At 33.6% G+C, this 17,730-nt stretch overlaps 2 protein-coding genes across 9 annotated transcripts in view; one reads left to right on the top strand and one right to left on the bottom strand.

Annotated features, from left to right (window-relative positions):
• Positions 1–17,730, top strand: part of LOC144852137 (nesprin-1-like) — a 156,642-nt gene that overhangs the window by 77,211 nt on the left and 61,701 nt on the right. For all 8 annotated transcript variants that reach the window (XM_078709861.1, XM_078709865.1, XM_078709864.1 and 5 more), the window contains 24 exons: positions 125–311; positions 694–999; positions 1,101–1,427; positions 1,517–1,840; positions 1,958–2,278; positions 2,800–3,126; positions 3,406–3,551; positions 3,706–3,892; positions 4,013–4,318; positions 4,495–4,821; positions 5,108–5,431; positions 5,743–6,063; positions 6,437–6,763; positions 6,980–7,125; positions 7,558–7,744; positions 8,270–8,578; positions 9,760–10,086; positions 11,169–11,477; positions 11,587–11,772; positions 12,224–12,349; positions 12,790–14,541; positions 14,763–14,921; positions 15,359–15,541; positions 15,894–16,076. In XM_078709861.1, coding sequence (XP_078565987.1) covers positions 125–311; positions 694–999; positions 1,101–1,427; positions 1,517–1,840; positions 1,958–2,278; positions 2,800–3,126; positions 3,406–3,551; positions 3,706–3,892; positions 4,013–4,318; positions 4,495–4,821; positions 5,108–5,431; positions 5,743–6,063; positions 6,437–6,763; positions 6,980–7,125; positions 7,558–7,744; positions 8,270–8,578; positions 9,760–10,086; positions 11,169–11,477; positions 11,587–11,772; positions 12,224–12,349; positions 12,790–14,541; positions 14,763–14,921; positions 15,359–15,541; positions 15,894–16,076 — 7,597 coding nt within the window. The remainder of the gene's footprint in view (positions 1–124; positions 312–693; positions 1,000–1,100; positions 1,428–1,516; positions 1,841–1,957; positions 2,279–2,799; positions 3,127–3,405; positions 3,552–3,705; positions 3,893–4,012; positions 4,319–4,494; positions 4,822–5,107; positions 5,432–5,742; positions 6,064–6,436; positions 6,764–6,979; positions 7,126–7,557; positions 7,745–8,269; positions 8,579–9,759; positions 10,087–11,168; positions 11,478–11,586; positions 11,773–12,223; positions 12,350–12,789; positions 14,542–14,762; positions 14,922–15,358; positions 15,542–15,893; positions 16,077–17,730) is intronic.
• Positions 1–17,730, bottom strand: part of LOC144852166 (uncharacterized) — a 133,219-nt gene that overhangs the window by 87,208 nt on the left and 28,281 nt on the right. The gene's annotated exons all lie outside the window — the stretch shown is intronic.

Genomic DNA, 17,730 nt, shown 5'->3' with positions numbered 1-17,730 from the left:
AAGTTCACGCTATAAACTTTTTTGTTGATAGTTCAGTTAGTCTGTTTGTTTGAAATTACACTGAATTCTCTATAATTTCTATCCAATATTTTGACATTAATAAATGAAATGGTTGTCTCTAAAGTATGTTGGATGCAACTGAGAAGCAGATGGCAGACCTTCAGACTGCTTTGGAAGATCGACATAACTATGAGGAAGAGATTGAAGCCTGTGACCATGCTCTTGAGGAACTAGAGTCTATATTACAGAATATCGACCTACCATGTAGTTATACTGTAGAAGGTGCACAGTCACAACTGAATCAACATCAGGTGCGTAAATAATTGACAAATTATTGTGACATCATCAATAATCTTTCAGAAGAATAAGATGGTCATTAATTAATTTAATTATAAACAGCTTTGAGGTTAATAAATCAATTCTAATCATTCCATTGTCTGTCATACTATATGGCAGTTGAGACATTTATTCAACATTTGTTGTTGAATAAATATACCAACATCCAAAAATGTACTTAATTTACACATACCTTTGGAAGTGTATAGTACAATTAACCAATTGCTATTATATTGAACCAGATGAGGTTCGTCATTATTTTTTAAACGTGAGTAGCTCACTGACGTAGTATTCTAATAAGATCAAAACAGTACTCTCAGATTGGATAGTAATATATAACATCAATTATTTTTGTAGGATTTAAAAGACCGAGTAGGTGCATATAAGCCTGTCCTAGACATCCTGAAAGAGAAACAAGCTAAAATGCAAGACAAAGGTCAAATTGACCATGCAGAAGACGTTGATAAGCTTGAAGCTCTTCATAACACTCTTCTTGACAAGTTGGATGACAAGTGTACTAAGCTCAACGAGGCAGTCACAGTTAGAGAAAAGTTTCATGATGGAATTGATAAACTCAAGAATTTCCTGAAAGAAAGTGAAAGTGATATTGATGGTTGGGGTGAGCCAGGAACTGTAGCAGAGGACAAGTTGGAAGATTGCAATGTAGGTTTTCAGTTTATAAGCATTTATTAGAGACTACTGTAAACTAGTTCTAGTATATTATTCTATTAACATTCTAAATTACTCTTTACGTTGTCTTTCAGGCATTGATGTCAGAGTTGCAAAATAAGGAAGACCTTTTAAATGAACTTAGCAGTTTGCATGAAGAAATTGCTGAACTTGGCCAACCAGAAGATGCTAATGCTTTGGAAAACCTCATGAGTCAAGTGAAAGAGGAAATCACCAAGTTGGAGGAAACCTTGGTCAAGGATCAAGAAGTGTTAGCTGCTGATGTGAAAGAGAAAGACGAGTTGGCAAAGGTAGTAGATGAAATGACTGAATGGATGGAAGAGATGGTTGCTGACTTCCAGCGAGATTTACCTCTTGCACTGAGTGCAGATAGTGCTGAATCTTCTTTAGAAGAGCATAAGGTAGAGTGTACATTAGTCTGGTGTGTTGTATTCTTTACTGTTTTTAACATTTGACATTTGTAAAAGATATTTATTACCTTCTATTGCAGGACAAGTTACCAGAAATACAGGAGCAGATTGAAACTGCAAAACAACTTGTACTTGACACTAGGAAAAAGTATGAAGACTTAAGAGAACCAATTCCACCAGAACTAGATGAGAAGCTAGATCAAATAGAGGACGACTGCACTAGACTTCTAGCAGTAACTGAAGAAAAACAAGAGGTATTGGAAAATTCTCTGAGGCTTCGAGAAGAGTTTGAAGAAACTTTGCAGGCATTGGAAGAAGAGCTTGATTCTGCAGAAGGAATTCTTACTTCTGAGATTGAGGGCATTGATTTTCCTAATATTGACACACAAATTGAAATGCACAAGGTATGTTGGAATCAAATCATTTACTATGTTGATATATAAAATACATTTGTTGTGTGTTGTTATCAAGCCAATTAATAGTTCTGTAATTTGTTATTGTATTTTTCTTTTATTTTCCAGAACGCCTTTGATGATGAAACTTCATTTTTGGATAAAATGGAGAAACTTGATGAGCTGTCAGAGAAAATCTCAACTTCGCTGAAACCAGATGACTATATTTCTCTCAAAGACAACATGACCACGCTGAAGGAGAGGCTGTCACAAGATCTTGCACTTGCACGAGAAAATGACAGAACATTGGAAGAAAGTCGTGGTACATGGCAGGATTTCTTGCGAAATACTGATGAAGTTGGGTCTGCATTAGAAGCTCTTGATCAAAGAGCAAATTATCCACTACCTAATTCACTGCAGGTTGCACAAGAAAATATGCTATTAAACAAGGTATTCTATTAAAAAGGCCAACAGCCATTAAGTCGACCGACATAGTGAACTATAGAGTCGCGTCCATGCGACTAAAAACTTTCCAATCCTTGACTTTAACCTTTATCTATAACTCTGCCTCTTTTGTTTATAAATTAAACATTAAAGATGTATTGTCCCCCAAAATCATGAAAAATAGAGATTTTTAAAATCGAACTTTGAATAGGCCATTTTGCAGTTTTAATGAAGTTGTTCACTTCCATAAGAAAAAAAACGGGGGAAAAAAATTATTTCACCTATAAAAAGACAAAATAAACAGTTAAATTACCCAAAAACTCATTGTCTTCCAGACAATTTGACCATTTTTTGCTTTAAATTACATTTTTCTCAGGTAAATAAATTTTTTTCAGACCCAATTTTTTGTGAGAGTGAATAACTATTATGTGACATTAAAATAACATATTCAACAAAAAAATTAAAAAAAATATTTTTTTAGGGGGACAATATATCTTTAAAGCACTGTTAATGTATTTACATTACAGAGCATTGAAAAAGAAGTTTGGTTGCAGACAATGGCCATGAAACAGCTTGAAAACCAGTGTGAAGCTCTTTTAAATGTTGGAAATAAGGCCGGACAGGCTACAGTCGGAGATAAGATCCAACCTATCAAGAACCAACTAGATAGATTGAAATCAGATTGTACTACACAAACTCCTCAATTGCAAAATGCAGTGGATAAATGGCAGGATTATCAAGATGCACTGCAGGATGTCAATGATGTTATTATGGATGCAGTGCAGTTTGTTCCATTATCTGTGCCACTAAACCTTCCAACAGAAGATATTAATCAGCAATTAAGCAATGCTCAGGTTGGTTTTATTAGATAGATATTCGCTTATGTTTGGTTTCCTATTACAGCCTTGCTTGTCATCAGAGTTGTGGCTGTTTGTTTGTTTTGAAAGACAAGTTTGTAATGTGCCCTTGTTTTGGTGGTATCCAAGCAAAAATATTTGAGAATATTTTATTGGTATAAATTTCTCCAAAGATAAGCTCTTTATTTGAAAAGTGTTTATTATTATATAATTGTTATAATTTGTTTGTTTAAAATAAGTTTGTAAAGATATTACAGTAGTATTCATATCTTGCAGGTTGCTAGTGAAATCTTAACAGAAGGTCAAGGTAAACTTGCCAAACTACAAGATGCCACAAAAGCTCTTGCTGAAATGATGAATGATGAAGATGTCAGTGAACCAACAACAAAAGATCTTGCCAATATATGTGAGAAATATCAAAGGTAATTATTCTATTCATTTCAATACCATTTTAACATGCAGGGTAGTTTCTACCGTCAACTAAACAATATAGTTTTAACTTATATATATACAATTTAAATAAAATCGGATGAAAGCATTTTTCGAAAATACCTTAACATCTTTTATTATTTTCAGGATATCGGATGCTACAAAAGAACAAGTGGAGAGGTTGAATAATGCTCTCGAAGAACGAGACGATTATGAAACTCAAATTGATGGTTGTAAAAATGATCTAGAAAATCTTAAAAAGTCAGTTGAGCAGCTCAAAAAACCAATTGGGTTTAACGTTGCAGATGCTGAAGAATCTCTGAAAGAGTGCAGAGTAAGTTATACTTATACTGAAGCAAATTTACCACATCCTTGCAAATCTGAACACAGTAGTACCTGTATTACAGTGTAATTCAAATTGGCTAATATCTCATACATTTCATTCCTTTTTTAGGTACTGAAAGCCCAATTAGCTCTTCAACTTCCACTCATAGAAGAGTTAAAAGAACAAAAAGACTTGATGACTAGCAAAGGTCAGATAGATCATGCTGATGAAGTACAAGAGCAAATTGATCTTCTGGATGATCTGATGAAAATCTGTGATGGTCAGTGTGATAAACTTGAAGGAGCTCTTGCAGATAGAATGGCATTCCATGAAGACTTATTAAGTGTTCAAGGACAAATGCTGCAGTGTCAATCAGAACTAAGAGACATGCAGGATGCAGGAGCATCACCAGAGGATCAACTCAATAAAAGTCAAGTTAGTTCTTTTACTATAATTTTTAGATTATGAAATTCATTTAATGTTTGTTCATAGTGTATTGATTGTGATTGTGAATACTGGAAGAAGTCTTCGAATAAACAAAATGAATGAATAATCACCAAATTTACAGAAATTACGATATTCAAATGTTTTCTTACATTTATCCAATTTAGGAATTCAAAGATATTCTGAAGGAATTGCATCCCAAGATTGAGCAATTAGAAGCAAGTGGACAAATTCTTGCCATTGATGGTGCCAGCAGAGATCAATCCATGCTGTCTGCAACCATTAAAACTCTTAAAGAAGACCTGGATGTTACTCTTCAAGATCTTGAAGATGAAGAGGCAACCATCAAGGACAAGGTACTAGAGAAAGAAAAGCTGACAGCTGAAGTTGCTGAGATGTTAGCATGGCTAGATGCTACCAAGGACACTATGTCAGCAGAGGAACCTATTGGCCTAGATGTACATCAAGCTGAAGAGCTTCTTCAGATTCACCAGGTAAATGTAATCAAATTTAACTATTGTATGTCTTTTTATTGTCAGTATTGTGTTAAAATGAAATATCTGTGGCCCTGTCAAAGTGTGTCTAATTCTAAGAGACTGATAATAAGTTGGTGATCTTATCAAGGAACCGTTTCCTTTTATGATAGCATTAATAATAATTACAATTACAGTATATATATTGTGAGTTTCTTCAATTTCCTACACTACAAAACAGAATAATTTGGAATCTTTGTCATAAATGTACTTTTATCGTCATACTGACTTTTGAATACTTATATAGTCTGAACTGCCAGATGTGGAGAAGATGTTACAAAGGGCACAAGCCATCATTATCACAACACATGCAAAGTTTGGCAAACTTGGAGATGAAGTTCCTGACCAGATCCAAGAACAGCTTTCAGAGATTGACAACTTGCATTCACAAGTCCTTGAAGCTTCTAAACAGAAGGAAGAGACTCTGCAGAATGCTTCCAAGCTCAGGGAAGAGTTTGGTAATAAGTTAAATGAAATTGAAGAATGGATAGAAAAAGCAAAGAAGTTGATTGAAGAAGAAAAACAAGGCATTGACTATGACAACATTAAGGACCAGATGCATCAGCATCAGGTATGTATAAGTCCTAGAAGAACAATCCTTGTCAGTTGTATTATACTTGTGCCAGATTGTTATTTCCTTTGGACAATGTCAACTATTATTTTGTCTTGTCTTTTAGTTTTGTCTTTTAATAATGCCAGCCTTATTCAAGATGTAAGAACTTTAGTTACTGTATAAATATACAGAAAGAGAGTCCTTTATTTGTTTTAATAGCACTTCAAATTCAATGCAGTATTCTTTGTGACATTGTGCATCATTTACATTCTTATATTCCTTATTAGCTTTTCACCAAATTAATCGTTTATTCTGTTATTTCTTCACAGGAATTCTTTGATGAGGCTCCAGAATACCAGGCCAGAATGGATGACCTGTCTCAACTTGCTGAAAACATAGCTAACAACCTACCTGCAGACGATAAAGCTACAATGATAGCCGTCCTACAGAAGTTGTCATCAGATCTGAAAGAAATGTCAACATCTTCATCTGAATGTGGAGAGATGTTAGAGGAAGGTATCAACGGTTGGGAGCAATTCAAAGACAAGGTGCAGGAACTTGAAAAGAAAGTTGCTGTCCTAGAGAAAAAAGATAAAATGGCAATCCCTTCAACGTGTGACATTGCGAAAGAAAATCAACTTCTGAATCAGGTATAAATTGTCAAAATTGAAGAGACCAAATGTGAATTCATTATTTAGTGTTTAAAAAATATTTGAAATTGATTAAAAGGATGTTACAGAAAATGAGTCTTAATTTTGTCATTGATAGTCTGTACAATAACATTACTAGGTCAGTGGTGTATTTTTTGCAGTGTTTTGAATATCTTGGCTGAGAAATTAAGAGTTACATTTACTAAACATTACCAACATTATGTTATTAGTTACATTTAGATTGACTGGATAACCATTCAGAGAGATTTCATATTATGTTATGCTATACAGACACTGAATAAGCTCCAGCTTGACATCTCATATGTTATGTATTATATTTTGTTTATAAATTTATATTTTTTCATTTATTTAGACAATAGCTGAGGATTTACAAGCCTTGCAACCAGAGTTTGAAAAACTGGAGGAAAAGGCCATTAATCTGGATAAAAGAGCTAATGATCAAGGCAAAGAGACTGTTGGCCTTGAGATCAAACCTCTTGAAGAAAGCATCTTGAATTTAAGGCAACATCTTAAAAAGGAAGAACTTCAAGCCCAAGATACTCTGCAGAAATGGCATGAACACCAGCAATCAATGGAGGCAGTTGAAGCAGTTATAGCTGATGCAAACCAGTTTATACCGGATAATTTATCCCATGATGCTCCTCATGATACTTTGATTGAAGAGTTAGATAATGCTACTGTAAGTGGATTTCTAATGTTACGGTTTTTCAGTTTAAGTCTCCCCTAATTAAAAAACTACAGTTATTATTATTAAGAACTTTTTCTTATTTCGTATCAATATTTGCAGTACATAGTCAATTAATAAATTGAAAATAGGTCACATCACATGATTATTAACCTACTCTACTTTTAACCATTACATTCATATTAGTTACATTTAACTTTCTTTTTTCAGTTGGCCAATGAAAAGTTGTTTACTGGAGAACCGAAGCTAGTTTACCATAAGAATGCTACAGATGATCTGATTGGTCAGATTAGAAATGCAAAGAGCTCTCAACCAATCAAAGATGATTTCCAGAAGCTACAGGATACATATTATCGGTAAAGTATAAATTTATCACTTGTACACATACAGTTAGCTGTCACATCTTTTAGTTTTTAGCATCCTGTTTCTTAAAATAGAATGAAAGTGAAACCCATTTATTAATGAATATCACTTTTATTTATGTTAATATATTTATTAAATAAATCAATGTTAACTTTTTGGTTAAACCAGTTGACAAGTACTTACTTGCTACCAAAAAGTTAACATTGATTTATTTAATATCCATTTGAAACCAGATGAAATTTTTTGAGAAGTTAATATATTTGTATAATTTTCTTGAATTGCATCAAAATAGTTTTACATTAAACATAAAACATTAAATATAAATTATGCATAATTCTAGAACTCTTTTCTGTTTCTTCTTCTCCATTCCATTGTCAGAAAAAGGATATTACTATTTAATATTCTTTTTGTGTTTTCTTTTAAAGACTTCAAAAGTCTGCATCTGAGAAACAAGCGATAATTAGCATAGAGCTGGAGGAGCGAGGCAATGTGATGGAATTGCTGTCAGAAATAGAAGAGGGATTATGTGAATTGAATGGAACAGCATCCACTTTGAATGATAGCATTGGCCCAGCACTTGATGATGTTCATGATAAGATAGAACACTCAAAGGTAAATGACATGCTTTATTTGAATGTTTAAATAACCCTGATTATTACATTATTAGATAACATAATCAGAGTTGTATGTCTAATCTATGATGTACGTGCAGGTACGCATGTATGTATGTTGAAGAAAAGGTTATTTATTGTGTATTGTAAAAGGTTTTTATTCAGTTGCAAGGTGGATATGTATGCTAATTGTGTAATAAATAACATGTGAGCCTGTAGTTCAAGGAAATTCCCAAAAGCTTTATTTAAATGTTTAAATAACATAACTAGAAAAAATAACCGCCCCTATCTCACTCCATTTAAAACCTTCCCAGTACAAAGCCCTATCATGTTATCCTATTACTCCCAATCTATGTGACAGTTTTAAAATCCCAGAACAATTCAGGTCATTTTGATACTTTATTACTCCCCCGAACAGCTTCCCGAGGGTGATTCAAATAGTTGGTCATCTTTGCAGTAGATATGAATTTGTTTAAAATTATCTTGCGTCAGCTACTTAATTGTTATCATAATTTAAACTCTGTAGAAAATTCAAGAAGGACTTAGCAAGAAATCCAGTGAACTAGATCGAATTGAGAGTGGTCAAGAGAGGAAATATGTGGCGTACCATACAGATCCTCCGACTGAGATCACCGCAGAAATCTGCAGGTTAAGATGCTTGATAAATGATGTAACCCAACAACTGCAAGAGAATGAGGATAGTCTTGATGGTGCTAAAGAGTTGAGGAAGAGCTTCCATGATCAGCTGGAGAAATTGGAAGATCAGCTAAATACCACAGTAGACAAAATGCAAGAGCCAGTTGATACAGTACCAGAAGGAATTGTAGCTCAAGAGGTAGTGTTAATTTTATTAGTGTCTCTGTTTTAAAATATATATTTTTTAATTTATCAAATCTGGAACATAAAAATAAAAAATTACCTATTAGTAGAACCCCTTTGGGACACCCCTAATTTAAGGGATACTTTCCCGTGAAGCGTATAAGAGGAAATATATTCTCTAACACTATGGTTAATACTGTCGAGCACAACTCTCGCCAAGGTGTCTCAAAAACATGAGTTCTACTGTCATTTTGTGTCATAAAGAATAAATATTTTAGAAGGGTTTTGTCTCCAAGAGATTGTATATTAAAATAAAGTATATTTCCCTCTGGTACAATTCCACATTATATATGTTTGTATTCTTCCTTCCTACTATTTATTATCTCATTTCCTTCCACAACTAATGAAGTATATAGAATTCCCCAAAGAAATGGACATTTTGTAAAATACTCCAATCACCCTATCACCAAAGCAATTAAACTGTAGCAATATCATATTATATGCATTTATTTATTTTTTCTATTACCCAATGAGACTACTTCCAGAGTAATGTATTTTTCCTGTTTCACAATTATTAGTAAATTAAATGAATAGGTATATAAAAAATTGATGAAATTCAATTACAGTAGTACAGGTCATCTTTAGGACACAGCAAAGTGTACCCTTTATTGTTAGAATTATATTTCTCCCGCTTCTTTTCACAGTGAGGTCCTACTGTAATTATTATTTATAAATCTATTAATTATTATAATTTTTTTATCATCTCATTCCAATTATGAATCAAACAATAATGAATAATCTAATTTCAATTTTAAGTAACTGAAGATGAAGTTTCTTCATTGAAATTAGTGGATTTAATTAATATAATTATATATAAGTATAGTGTATAATATAACAGAAATATATTATATTACTTATATTACAATTTATTCATTTAATAATTAAAATAAAAATATATTTCTTTTATTTTTTTTAAATGTTTAATTTATTGTAAACTAAACATGGCAACAGTGGTGTAGTATTTAAACTGAAGTAACCCATTTTAAAGAATCAAACACCCCTCTGTTTATAATGGAACAGGCAAGTGTATAACTTCCTGTGGCGGGAGTTCCTTAATTGGATCAGTTTTAACTGTGTATTTCCTATGCATCACTGCATGTTGTAGTAAACCTTGTTTATATTTCTACCTTCTACAAGGGTATTCATCATGACATTCTAAGCCTGAGCTCAATCCTGGAAGCTATCCAAAGTCAGGCTCAGCAAATCAGCGACCAGACAGAGAGTGGAGAAGAAAAAGAACAAGTCATAGCCGTGGTGAACTCACTTCAACAGAAACTGTCTGAACTTAAACATGACTCATCCAAAAAGGGAGAAAGGTTGTCAGAGGCTGTAGAAGTATGGGATGCTTACCAAGATGCATTGCGTAATGTTGAGGACTGGATCGAGAACAGTCAGCCAATAGTAACTAGTGAGCTAATTACCGATAACCTAGATGATGTCACTGATCAACTATATGTGCATAAGGTAACCTATTTTACTATCTCTCTTGGTATAGTAACAAGCAATGTAATAAATGTGCATCTGCAATTTCCCAGTATTTGCAGCAAGTTCTTGCTGTAGAAACTGAAAGGGTCAATGTCAACAAATATCACCTCCACAGTTTAATACTAGTGTTTTAACATAATTACAGTACAGTAAATTAAATCAGATTTTGTGCAAATATGAATTTTTAACTGTAATTTATTTTCATTGTCATTAATTGTTATCACTGCTTATTGTAGAGTGTAAAATACTCCAAATTGATAAAAAGTTACATTTATTCTGTACTGTGCATGACTATGCATAGTTGCTTGCCATGTTTGTATAGATAATATCAGGGAGTTATTTTACAACTCTACAACTTTACAACTACAAATATTGTATGTATTTTACACCAACTACCATCACATTTTATTCAACAAATAACTTTGACCTTGATTTAAATCTTAATGAGGTCACAGGAAATTGAAAACAAAGGTCATGATCATAAGTTTGTACACATGTGTTATTAAACATGTTGACATTTGTTTGTTTATTTCAATGGTTGAATGGTTTATTGTAAAACAATAACATAGGCTTATATCAACAGTTTTTGGTATTATATTTAGTAATACAATAATGGATATTGTTCTGAAGATTCATAATTTTTTTAATTTTCTCTGAATTAAGAAGATATGAAATGAATACATTGTAAGATTGAGCAGACATAAATATACAATAACATATACAAATAAATACAACAAAATAAGCATCATATGCATCATAAATAAGTATAGTAGGCCTAATTTAAAATACAGTACAGTTGAAATGCCTATGATATATTAAATTATCCTAGAGCTGGGTTAATCAGTTGTCATGATTTTTTTCTTACGAAAACTTGATCCTAAAGACTTGTTAAATAAGACTTGCTTGAGAGCAACTTGTGTACAGTATGTGCATTTCTTTTGAACAGATTTTAACCTATTTAAAACAGTGATTATAGAAAATCCTTGCCAATATGCTTAGGTAATGAATAATAATAACTAAAGACTTAGCATTAATTGTTTTCTTAATATTAATTTATTTAGGATGTTGTTGCTACATCACCTGCAATTCACAAAAACCTAGAGACAATGAATACTGCTGCAGGGAAACTAGCAACGGTCTGCAACTCAGCACCACTTGTTGAGAAGGCTATTGAGATGAATGAAGAATCAACAGAACTGGAGATGTCTGCCACTCAGCGCTTGGAAGCTCTGAAGAGGTTGGCCAACGATTGGAACGATTACAAACAACGAGCACAAGATCTGGAGAAGAAATTGGAGGAATTAAAAGAAAAGCTGATGGATCCTGAGACAGATGAGAAGAACTTGAATGAACAACTTGAACATACACAGGTGAATATTAACCAACTTTTATGCAAATTTATTTAAATTGCATTAAACATATACTTGATCTCATTGCTCTAATATTTGCTTTTAAATTTATTTTTATTTTATATCCAAGGTTGTTGTTACTGAGATGGCTGAATTAAAAGAGAAGCTAAAAGAACTGCAAGAGAAGAAGCAGCAACTAATTGGATCAGACAGATCCTTGGATCCAGAACTTTCTAACATGGTGGAAGATTTAGACAAGATTGAAGAAATAACTCAGGATAATCGAGACATCTTAGAAAGTTCCATACAACATCAGGTAAATTAGATTATTGAATAAGTTGCATCGGAATATTAAATCTGAATAATAACTTGGATTTCTATCCCTTCCATTGTGCACTATTAATGGTGGCATTGCAATATATAGCCATACAAATCAGCAAAAATGTAAGTCTCTCCTCCACCATAGTTCTAGTATAAGGACTTTAAACTGAATGTCTTATTCTGGCTTGTCTGCACTGTAAAGAACTCAGCTTATTATCCAGAAAGGGGTGTTCTGGTCCATCTTAACCTATATCATGGATAAGTAAATTGGAGTCATTTGGTGGTAGCTGCACGATACTTTAAGAAAAATGTCTGCGTTTCATGTGATATTCTCTTACAATTCCTTACAATTTTAACAGTTGGAATTTCAAATAAATGTACTAAAAAATGTAATCAATTTGCATTTATGTCTGTCATTAAATTAGTCTATTTTTGCTGCTCTGCAGGACAGCTTTGTAGCCCATCTTGACCAGTTATCCAGAAAGCTGTTGGAAGCTGAGGAACTAGTTGTGTCTACACCAATTACTGCTGATGACATTCCAGGCTTAGAACATCAACTGAGTCAACATGATGTGAGTGCACTGATTGATATTTGATCTGACATAATTTGTCAATTATACAAATCAAATTATGGAATTAGAAATTATTTAATTTTCAAGGAGTCTACTATACACATTTTATTTTATCCAAGAACTTTCTGTTGATTAAACACATATTTCTTAACCTGACTCATGTGCAGCAGTGGTTCAGGCAGGGTTTAAACTTTAAAATGAAAAGCTTTTGTGTTTTTTTTTTCAAATTTGGAATCCACCTATGTGCTGAAAAAATTCCTACAAATTTGTTTTCGCAAGGATAACAAATCTTGGCCTCATACTCCACATACAAACACCTTTAAAAACTGAATTACATATTTTATTAATTATGAATGCTGTTTAGACAGAGGTATACCCATTAGCTTTAATTTAATAATATCATAATTATACAAATCTTCACTATTCTTTGATTTCTTTAGGCATTGTCTTCAGAATTACAGTCATTTGAGATTGGAATTCATGATATTAAGACAAAGAAGGAGGAGTTACAGCAGAAAGCTAATCAGCGACAAGAAGCTCGCAGGAAAGCTAAAGAAAAATTAGAACCGACTCCTAAACCAATATCCCATTCTACTCCAATTCCATCAGAGATCGTAAAAAAATCAAAAGTTGAAGATACAATGGAAAGACCAAGAGAAAAAGAAGAATATACCTTTTGTCTTGCTTCTAAACCTAGATTACCGTTTGAAGATCTGGAAGAGGAAGGTACAGTATGCTTGGAGGCTGTTGCAAGAGAGCTTGTAGACCCTCAAAAGAAGCATAAGAGAAATCTGACTGAGGAGGATGCCTTTGAAAGTGGGCTTGGAAGCTCTGCAGAGTTTCCTTCTGAAGAATTCTCACCACTTAACATGACACGTTGGACAACTGATGGCATATCAGACAAACTGCCTGGTTTTACATCCATCAAGACACTACCAGAATTGCTTCTGTCAGGTCACAGTAGACGTTTTGTAAATTCTCTTCCTGGGGATGATATTGATGGTAAATTATCTGGATCAAGTGATGCCATTTCATTGCCATCATCAGCCAGTGGTGTATCCTCACCTGGATTCTACACCCCAACTGGAAGTCCCCAACCAGAACACTCTGGAGATGAGAGGGATGAGGAAAGTCCAGTTGGGGCATCACCAGAACTTTCTGCTCTTGGACTAATTCATCGCGCATTGCAAATTAAGAAAGTCCCAGATGAAACTGACAATGCTCTTGAGATTTTGGTTCCAAAGGAAGAGGTCCATATTTGGAAGCCTTTAATTGTGGACCTTAATCCAGTGAGTAGAGTACCACCAGTGACTGTTCCCTTAGAAGAGGAAATGATAAATGAAAATGAAATTTCAAAACAAAATGTCCAGAGTAAGCCAATAGCTTTGAACTTTCCAGATGCGCCAACACCCCCACCATCACCAGTCGGTGGGGAAACAACACCGAAGTTGTTTAACTCTAATGATATGGCAGTGCTTCAAAAACTTTCCCCAGTTTTAGATCCTCAAGAGAATGTACCTCTGTGTGATCTGCAAGAGGAATTAAAGAATCTTGAAATTGACTCCAATTTGATTCCAAATTATTCTGACATCAATGAAAAACCACAACATCCTGGTATTGATGAAAGGGTTAGCAGAACATGTGTATCTCCAGTTGAAGCTCCTATTGGAGATCTTTTTGATGAGGTTGATGGAGTTTCATTAGAAAAGGCTCCATCAGGAAGACAAGGTTCAGGTAATCGTGTCAAATGGCGTAATCCACCTGTACAAGACCATCATCCACATGAGAATGATATTCCTGATTTGAACCTGAATGAAAAACCTGCAGTAAATGGAACAAGTCATATCCATGCCCCAATCTTCATCGATAGTTACCCAATGTCACAAGCATTACCTCCATCTAGACAACCAATCAGCAACCAAGGAACACCTCCACGCAGTCAATCCCATTCTTCTTGGCACTCTGCTTCATCACCAAGGTCTGCACATGATCCAGATGCATTTTCTTTTGTTCTTTCACCACGTTCAAGAGTTGCAATTGGTTCACATGTGAGTCCAGTAAAAGCTGTCAGTCTTCCAAGTGGTCTGCATCTTGATGAGGTACCCAAGCCATTAGCACTCTCTTTTATGGATGCTGATGATGACAAGAAAGTTGAAGACCTTAACAAATCATGGATTCATCTTCAGAACAAAGTGAGGTTTATTCAATTTTTTATATAATGAATGCCTGCAAAAGTTATATACTGTAGTAGAAGTGCTTTTCGGTGGCAATATGAGGAAATTTAAATCAGCTGATCTACTTTCTACTGTCTGTCTATTAACCACATGATTGCCTCAGTTTCTTTTCAACTCATTACTTTCAAATTTAAACTTTTTCTGTCTATTTAATGTCTTCCATATGTTATCATTTTTAGATGCAAGAGAAGCAACGGCAACTGAAAGATGCATTGAAACGTCAGATAGAGTACCAAGATGCATTGTCACAGGTCAGCAATGATATGGAGAGAGCAGAAGCCAGCCTTAAAGCAATTGAACAGCTTGATGATCTTCCCAAGAAGATTGAACATGTTAAGGTGAGTGTTTCCTCAAGCCTGAGCTGCCTATCGGTGTTAGAATGCCGCCATCCTCCATTCACATCTTAATGTAACCCTTTAAATAGAAGTCACTCTCCTATAAAGGGCGTTGATAGAGAGACATTGTGCGTGGTTGTGTTGATGAGGGATCAGTGGAGAATACTGTAAAGACAGTATGAATAAATACAAGATATTACGTCACAAGTATACATCTACTAATCCATTTATTTGGATCCCATTTATCCACTATATAATCAGTTACAATAGATCATTTTGTATAGCGAATTAAGATCTCAAGAGCGCTGTTATTACAAGCAAGTCTTTTTAATTTGCCAATTACTTTTTTGATTTCTTTTTTTAGGTATTATAATTGGTATTAATTAATTGATAGTGTGACATGAGTATCATCATTTTCGTTTATTAATCTCTTTTACTAGATTCTTCTGGATGAATTGGAAGACATCAAAAAGGCTATTGATACAGTACATGACAAAGGAGAGCGTATCTTGTTACCTGGCGATGTCAATAGCAGAGAAGCAATGCTTTCGTCATTGGATCTTCTGCAAGAGAAGGTTGGAAGACTTAAGCAGAATGCTAAAGATCTTTGCTACGATGCAGAGGTAAGAAACAAGTTCCTTTATATTTGTTTTCCTTTGGAAATTGGAATTGTTTTTTTGTTACTGTATATACCCTTTTATGCTAAGACAGTAGGTTGTGTTTGAATAGAATTGAATTATCAAAATTGTAAACAGTTGCACAATTCATCAATCAGGTCAGCCTTCTTACTTTTACATTATACATATATTTATAATTTCTAGACTCTGAAGTCAACTGGAAGGAGTTTCTCAACAAGAGGAGTTTAATTTACTACTTATTTATTAGTTTTGGGGTGTGAATTTGGAATTTTCTGGTTCTAGTTTATAGTTTATCTTTAAGTATTGATAACAAATATTTTGTTTATTTATTGTGTAGACAAGGCATCAGGAACATGAGGAGAATGTTAGTAAACTAGAGGAGTGTCAAGCTGACTTGCAAGATGTTGATGACTGGATATCAGAATTGAATACCACTCTTGATGTTGAAAATGATGAAGAGGAAGTAGAGGAGCTTGAACCAGATATATCTGGAATACAGGAGGAAATCATCAAAAACCAGGTAAGGATGAAAGTATCTTAAGCTCTGTCTACACTATGTGCCCAAATATGATAGTAATATGACATCATCATGTCCATATATGGGCACATTTCAATTTTTGGTAGTGTAGACAGAGCTAATAGTTAGTATTGAGAAACAGGACACAGCATATAAAACAAACAGTAATTTTCTATGTATTTTCATGTGTCCGTATACTACATTTAGCACCAGATCCTCACCAATACAATCAAAATTACCGTAAATGCATAAATATACAATGTAACAAAATTAAGCTTGTACTTTAAATAAATTACACTGCCATAGATTATTTTTTGTTAACATGAATTCATTTCTACCAACAATTTGCCTAAGCAGTTTTTATACAGAATTTCAAAGGGAGCCCTCTATAATAGTAATATATTGATTTTAAGTCAAGTTTTAAGTTAAGTTATGTAAATAATGTAATTTACCAAATATAAGTACTATTTTAAATTAACAAGATCAAGATTAAGAAGATTGGGTGTGTAAAGAAAAGACAAATTAGAAATACTAAAATATTTTTGCAACAGAAAGATCTACAAGGACAAAATATGAACATCAAATCTATAAACCTCAATGCCCCAAACAGAATACTATATGTCTACCAATAATCTGGAAAAATGGAAATAGTGATGGATCCAGGATTTGTTAAACCAGAGAGAACTAATTTGTAATACTAGTCTGTCAAAAATTTGTCTCTTCCTCTTGATTTCAATTATGAACATTTCAGTTAAGCTATTTTTATTTTTTTTATGAGAATAGCTTTCCGCCCATTTTGAGTGATTACTGTATATGATAGCATGTGTTTATCTCAGACCTATCATTTCAACTCCTTCATTTTCAGTATGACAAATGCATTGATGAAAGTACTTTATTACACCAGAACTCAATGTATTTCTATTTGATATGAAAGGGAGTTTTGAAGTAAAATCACTACTTAGCCATATACGATTAATGAGAAATATAGAATAAAAACATGATTGCTGTAAGCGGTGATTTGCTAAATGCCTGTTGCGTGCCAAGCCGTCATTTAGCTCTAAGCTAGGTATATACAGTACTTAATTAAGTGTATATATTAAGTACAATGGCTTATTCAAGGTTGCAGCAGAAAAAGAACACATATCTACTGAAAAGTTTATAATTTTCCTTTAATTCAATAAAGTTTTGGGACCAGTTTAGCAAATTTATAGAATTTTTCTGGTGTCTTAAATTACAATTGTGTATGTGGGTGAGAGATGTGAAATATACTATATTAATCTATTTTAGATTTTGACTTACTATCTATACAAAAATATAAAATAACTGATACAATATACATTAAATTGTTAGGATAGGTTACATAGATAGTAACACCAAATGAGATTCAGACCTGGAACCTTCTGCTTGATATGCAGATGTCCTAACCATTAGACCACTGGAGTTTTCATGGTATGGTTCAAATTCAATTGGATAGCAACTCTTTCAACTCCCCATATTCTGGACATGTTTCGGGTGGTCTAATTTGTCCAGAAATTCTGGTAATTCTAATAGTTTAAAAAGAAGTTGGGACCATAACATAATCTGGTCTTGGGAGACTTTCTGATTTTCAGAGAATCTGGTATTGGGAGAGTGGATTGTATAAATGAACAAGCTAGTC

The sequence above is a fragment of the Antedon bifida genome, chromosome 9 (assembly GCF_963402885.1).
Source record: "Antedon bifida chromosome 9, ecAntBifi1.1, whole genome shotgun sequence".
Lineage (NCBI taxonomy): Eukaryota > Metazoa > Echinodermata > Crinoidea > Comatulida > Antedonidae > Antedon > Antedon bifida.
This window is presented reverse-complemented; position numbering and strand designations above follow the sequence as displayed.